Genomic DNA, 7,380 nt, shown 5'->3' on the forward strand with positions numbered 1-7,380 from the left:
CCTTTATTCTATAATGGGTATGCATGCTATGCACCATTAATTTTCTTTGCATCCAAACGAAGCTGGGAAAATTAATCATATTGCATATTGCTAGATGCATTAACGCATAGAAAGGTCAAAAAGATATGAATACATCAAATTCGTCAATCAATTTTGGGAAGAATTAATTGGATTTATATATGATTAAGAGAGGAGCTAGAAGCTCGAATTTATGATAAAATGATGAGTCGGTTGATCAATATAAAATAATTAACCATTATCAATGGCTATGTGGAAAGTCAACACAATCGATATATTAATAATTTGACACATTATTATTACCATTATTAGGGTTACAATTATTATTTAAGATAACTTAGAAGATTCTTCTTGGTAGGACCATTTTATATATATATATATATATTAATTGCTTATTCATGTGTGATGTTGGCATGTTATGGAAAGAAGCTAGCTGCAGCTTCCTCTTCTCTCTCTTTCATGTTGGTGACAGACTGGTATTTACCTTTTCTTTTTCTTTTTTTTTTGTTGGCTGAGTTATTTTATTGCTGAAGTTTGAAGTTGCAAGTAAATATTCTGAATTCAATCAAAAACAAACACTACAAACCATTTTCCCCATTTACAAGTAACAGCCGACGAACAGAAATGAAAGATACAACTCCGAAGTTTTACTTTTCTTTATTATTATGGCCTGTAGAAAACTCAGCTAGCTATCTGCCTATGAACAGACTGAAAAATTGAGAAAAAATTAAAAAAAAAAAAAAGGTACAAATTAAGCTAGAGCTATAGTTTCTTTATATATTTTTCTATTCAACTGATCTTTCCCCACCATGTATCTTTCTCAGCTCCTCCCACTTTATTCTGATTCATCTAATAATTAATAAGCAATATCAATATAATTATATATATATATATATATATATAAAGTAAAAATTAATCCCACTATAAACTACAACCCACGTGTAAGTACTCTCCAACCTAACTTCATGCATATTAAAATCTTGGCCAGCATCTTAATTCATCAAGTTCGAACACACCCTCCTGAAAAATTTAAAAATTAAAATAAACATTACCCCTCGTCTTTTAACCGCAATGAAAAATTTTCACAGAAATGAATTCACAGTTTTGTGATTTGTAACGTCTTTGTCTCATCTTCACTCACTCGGCATTCCCCATTGAGGCAGCAGCTGCTGCTGCAGCTTTGTTTGGTACAATCTCATAACCTTCATTGCCTTCTTCTTCTTCTTCTTCTTCGTCACCCTCTTCACTGTTTCCTTCTTCTTCTTCTTCTTCTTCTTCGTCATCTTCTTGAATTTGATTCACATTCAATGGCGGCTGGTTTTGTCCCTGCAGATGATCATTATTGTGTAGTGGCCATTGCTGCTCCGGTAGCACCATCAACGGCGCCGTGTTATGATTCACAGCCTTCACATTTCCATAACAACCTGAATTATTTTCACTACTCTTATTGCTTTTCTCTCTATACAAAGCATCAAGTTGATCAAAATACGGACACGTCTTCGAATCATCAGGCCTTTTCTTGTTGCTCTCTTTAACTTTCTTGAAATACTTGTTAATATTCTCCCATTTCTCTTTACACCTCTTAGCGTTTCGATTGTATCCAACACTCCGCATTGCCGCTGCGATCTCTTCCCATAGAGGCCCTTTCGGTCCATTTTCTTGATACTTATTTGCCAGCTCGGTCCTAAATTTGATCAAAGCTTGAACTTCAGCTTTTGGCCATCTTGAAGAGCTTGTTGACATAACAACATTTCCACCATAATTATTATTATTAGCCGCCGGCTTATTATTTGGAGTAGTCGTAGCCGGTGGCTGAGGCTGAGGTGGAACTGCTGGTACGGGCTGTACTACTACTGTTGGCGGTGGCGGTTGGGGATTTTCTTTAACGGGGATTTGTTGCTGGCCTGAAATATTTTGCAAGAATGCGATGACGGCAGCGTCCTTGGCAGCTGCTGTGGCTCGTTCTTGGATTAGAATCTCATGTTCTCTATCGATTCTAGCCATTTCTTGAACCCTCCAAGCTTCGTCACGAACAATTCTTTCGCGTTCGCGTCTCTCCATTTCCTCCAAGAATCTATATTGCAGCTCCTCTTGTTTCTTGATCACCTGCTTCGTCAACCTCTTGAAAAACATCTTCCACTTTCTCTTCCTCGTACCAGTTGGCCGCTCTTCAGAATATTCCTCTGACGCAGTTGAAGATGATGTTGAACTCGAGAAAAGATTCGGCGACACATTTGCAAACGAATACGGTAAGTTATTCACAGGCTGGGCTAATGGCGGCGCTGCTGCTGCAGAAACCGTAGGGTTTGTGGGAGGGGCAATGACAGTGCTCTGAGGCACGGCTTGTATAGGGTTTGCGGCTGATATTGATGTAACAACATTCTTGATATGAGCCGGGACTGAACTCGGAGGATTCATAGTCCATGGAATTGCTTGCATTAACGGAGCTTGAGGTTTTGTTGTTGCTTGAGGAGCGATTGAATGATGATGATGATGATGATCAAGGGCTTCTAATTGATCAAAAAACTTGTAATGCTTGCCTTCTGGCTTTCCCGTGCGGCCATCTTTTGTTCTCCTGTGGTATTTGTAGACGTTCTCGAATTTCTCTTTGCATTTCTTGGCACTTCGATTATAACCAAGCTCAGCTAGTTTCCTGATAATAACAGTTCAGCAACAGCTTTTTACTTCCTCATCCCATGTTAATTAATAACTATGTTTAATTACCAGCATTTTCACGCATAAAATTAACATGAAATTTGATCGTTTCGATAATTAATCCAAGAAAAGATAAAATTTAATACTAATTTTTAATTTTTTGATTAAAAAAAAAAGGGAAAAGGAAAAGAGATGACCTAATCGTCAGTGACCTCATGTTAATTTCTGAAATCGGCAAATCAACTAGAGTTTAATTCTAACAGTAACATGAAAATTTTGAAACGCTAGATTAATGAAACCTAGATCACAGAAGAGAATTGAATTTGAAACCATTTAGTACCAAGAGAATTGTAAATTTTGCAGAAGAGGGGGAAAAAAAATGAATGATGAATACATAGATCTCTCTGTGCATGAATTACATACCCTATTCAATCAAAACAAGCTAGAAATTAGCTTTGACAAAAGTTAATAAAATCATCACCTGGAAATCTCTTCCCATAATGGACCTTTGAGACTGGAGTCTCTAAACACTTGATCCATATCAGAACGTATCTTCAACAAGGCCAAAGTTTCTTGTCTAGGCCACCGGTTACCACCAAAACTACGGTCACCGTCATCGTTTCGTCCCGCTTTATCTTCTTCAGTAGCTGAATTATTCGAGCCACCACCACCGACATCAGAAGCAGCAGCACCACCGTCTTGAGCTCCTCCAATTGATGCCACGGCGATTGCGTTAGCATCGCTGGAGGAGCTTGCTAGCAGAGCACTTGAGCTGTCACCCTCACCCAGCATCATAGCAAGCTAGCTAGCTAGCTTTTTCTAGCTCCAGAAATAGCTAGTAATATCAACAAAATTAAAAGATGGTGAATTCAGTATTCAAGGGTTTTTATGAAGATGGATGAGTGTGTGTATTTATTATTATTATTATTATTATTATTATTTTTCCAATTTGATTACTTATTGATTTGTGTCTCTGTGGGATCTCCTGTCAATCTCAAAACAAACCCAAAAGTAATAATAACAATAACATTATCTATAATAAAATATGATAAAGAAAGCAAGATCATTTTTTTTTAATATAAATTAAGCTGCTCAAATGGAATCTTCAGTTATTTTGTTCTGTACTTCTTTCGTGGTAATTAAAATAAAAATAAAACAAAGAAAACCGCAAGGGGCGTACTATTTATATTATACATATATCGGTAATAAAGAGAAAAATTGGAAAAGAAAATGTATCTAAATATTGCAGTGGAAAAAAAAAATAAAATAAATTGTATAATTTGAAGAAATAAATTAATAGAAATTTTATCAAAGGGAGCTGTGGCAACAGCTGCAGATAGCGACGATGGGGATAATAAGTTGGCCCACGTGTAGGGTCGCCTTTGCTTTTTGGGGCGTTTTGGAATTCAGTGGCCGTTGGGTGTCACTTCTCCAAATGACCAAAATGCCCCTAACATGTATCCCATTGACCTTTTCTAATCATGCAAGCTAATTAAAGCAAATATTTTAATTTATATCAGATCAGGTGATCCGTAATTGCAAAGTTTATTCCGTAACGAAGATTACTTTCACATCTGGAGCGTGCTTCTGTATTCCCAAAATGCCCTTGATTATTGACCCTTTTAGGGGAATAATCAATCAAATCTAATAGTTAATTTAAACCCCAAGCTAATAATGTGGTGAAGTAATTAATTATATTATTTATTATTTAAACCAGCCGTGATGCTCGTGGAGCCACGTGGGCAATACGGGACAGCCAGGATGTCAAACATCACGGCTTGGAAAGCCTTGCAATCAAAGTATCTTCTCAATAATTTGGTATAAATAAACTGGATTTGTTGTGATACGGATGAAATTTTGTTTTCCATATGAATTTACTTTTTTTACTTCATATTATTCTGTGTTGTTGGTTTTGTGTTCTGGTATACTATTGATTTTATATCATTGCGTTTCATTGAAATTTCTTTAAGTTTCTCAAAATATGAGACGATAAGTGAGAAATAACATTAATGGATGATGATCAGTATTTTGTTACATTCAAAATCAATCAAAATGTTTATTTTTTGACGGATAGTTTAGTTTTTAATTGTTTTTTTTTTCGGTTGTCAATCTTTATGACAAACTGATGAAATCTCAGAGAAGGTTTATGGTCTCATGCTCCAAAATTATAAGTTTTTTTGCTTGAGATTACAAAGGTAATTAATTATCTAAGTTATAATTAATAATTTCATGTTATTCATAAACCACAATAATACACTTGTGCATGTATCATTGTCATCAAACCCACATAAGAAAATGAAAAATGAGAGGAGAGCTTATCTATAAGCTTTATGTGTTTTATTTTAAGTGGTGTATAAAGAATGTAGAATTAAACTAGTTGGATAGAGGTCATGTTATTAGGCAAAAACATTTATGAGTTGAAAATAAATAGTGGCAAAATTAGTTCGGTTGTGGCCTACGCTAATAAATAGTATTGAAATTTCACTGTGCTGGAGAATATCTTATAATAAATAATTTTATCATGATTCACTAATTATTTAAATATTCATCATGGACCATATACATAGTATTGTGGTAGCTATCTTTTTGTATACGTATTATATAAGTTGTTTGGATGTTACTGATATTCAATTATTTGTCAAGGCCATGCGATATGCATTGCCTTGTAGCCATGCAATTGATAAGACAAGTAAGAGAGGCTCAATTATTCAGTTTCTTGCATTAACTTTGAATGGGAAACGCCAGTTTCTATACGTAATCGATTGACTGATCACGCTGTAGTCTTGAAATTTAAAACAATAAGTTAAGGAAATGACTTCAAGTACAGTTCAAGATCGCAAGTAATTACCAGCTAGGAGTATCAGTCAATTCAAGACAATTAAATTTTTGTTGGTTTTGATGACTTTTGCCAATCAAGTTGAATTGATGACTTGGTTGGGGGGTTAGAATTTACTCTAGAATTCTTTTTCTTTTCGGTATTAATTTGTTATTTGAATGGGTATTATTAATGTGTACTTATTTATTTTTCTTAATTGGTTGATCGAGAGGTATATTAAGGAGAAAATATCCAATAAAATAGGTGCAATAACCTAATATTTATTATCGTTTTTAAACAGTATCATTTGAAAATATTTTAAATGGCACTACTCCGTTAAAATTATACATGGCTAGCTGTTGATTATAATTGTGTTATTTATAGTATTAAAATCAAATTATGAGTTTGTTATTAATTTCTTCTAATTGTAAAGTCAGATGAGGTTTAATGGATAAATTCATAGTATTATTTTTTATATTTTTAATTAACGAGAGTTGAGTTATTCATTTCACAGTTATTGGAATATTCTCAAAATCAACAAATACCTGGACCTATGCACTTGTATTTTCAGTTATGTTGTATAAATTAACTCGATAATTAATCCACTTTACACACTCCAAGCTTGGGAGCGAGGAGACTGGCAAATACCAATCACCTTCTACGGCAAGGCTTATTGAATAATTAATTATTCTATTGTAGCACTTGGTGAAATTAATATAGAGAGAGAGAGAGAGAGAGAGAGAGAGAGAGAGAGAGAGAATGAAAAAGAAAAAGAAAAAGGACATAAAAGTAAATTTAGGAGGAGGAAGAGGTGGTGAAGGTTGGTAAACATCAAAGAGAATTGGGGGGGGGGGGGGGCAAGGTGTTTTATTGCCATAAAGGAAAGTGAAGGGTACGTAATTGACAACGAGAGAGATATTACAATTGCTAAGAGATAAGGCAGGGAGGACGTGCTCACATTTCCTCTATTTTTCTTTTTTCTTTTTTAATTTTTAGTTAATTTTGTTTAGAGATTTTGAATTATTGTCTCACAAAAATGACATTATTTTTACCGGTTTGCTTTTTGTGCGTCCTTTTTTTTTTTTTAATTTTATTTTGTTGTATGTTGCTTTGCTGGCGTTACATATCGATCTGAATAGCGATGCATGCTTTGCCCACTAGGTCACCATTAATTGGTCTTTATGTACGCTTTACATACATATCATAAAACTCTCTCTCTCTCTCTCTCTCTCTCTCTCTCTCTCTCTCATCCATATGCATATGGACACATGGTTGGATAAAATCAATCGATTAATAACCGTAATCTTTCTTCGATGCTGACGTTCCCACATTATATAACTTTAATTTGATGAATAAGGTCAAATTCAGATTTTATGACATGCGAATTTTACTCATAATTTTAATTAATTATTAGTGCATTTATTTTATTTTAAGTTGAGGATACTGAAATTTAACAAGTTCAAGGAGTGTTCGTGTAAAATCTTATAAATAATATGAATGCATCTGAAACTACTAGATCTTAGACGGCTCAAGCAATTATTATGTTTGTAAACACGACACTCCCATATAGAATTTTAGAAATATTGAATGATATTTAGATTAAAATTCACATATACCTTTAACTTATGAGCAATCATTGATTAATCTATATGTGATTATTGGCAAAATATATATATATATATATTCGTTTAGTCTCTATATTTTGATTTAAGTGGCTATTTAGTTCCTATATTCTAAAAAATACATCAAAATATCTTTACAGTTAAATATATTACATTCCTGCCTTTACTTTTTCTTTTTAACTTTTATAATAATATCCTTACAACAATATTCTTGACACTAGTTTATTTATCTTTGAAAAAGCTAATTTTGGCAAATTAACTAATAAATAC

General features: G+C 33.7%; 1 protein-coding gene across 1 annotated transcript; it reads right to left on the reverse strand.

Annotated features, from left to right (window-relative positions):
* Nucleotides 1-643: 643 nt before the first annotated feature.
* Nucleotides 644-3,593, reverse strand: LOC102613356 (trihelix transcription factor DF1-like). The gene is made up of 2 exons (XM_006472992.4): nt 3,155-3,593; nt 644-2,671 (listed from the first exon to the last, which is right to left on the reverse strand). The coding sequence occupies exons 1-2, from the start codon at nt 3,466-3,468 to the stop codon at nt 1,156-1,158; spliced, it is 1,830 nt and encodes a 609-aa protein (XP_006473055.2). The 5' UTR covers nt 3,469-3,593; the 3' UTR covers nt 644-1,155.
* Between the last annotated feature and the right edge of the window lie 3,787 nt (nt 3,594-7,380).

The sequence above is a fragment of the Citrus sinensis genome, chromosome 5 (assembly GCF_022201045.2).
Source record: "Citrus sinensis cultivar Valencia sweet orange chromosome 5, DVS_A1.0, whole genome shotgun sequence".
NCBI lineage: Eukaryota > Viridiplantae > Streptophyta > Magnoliopsida > Sapindales > Rutaceae > Citrus > Citrus sinensis.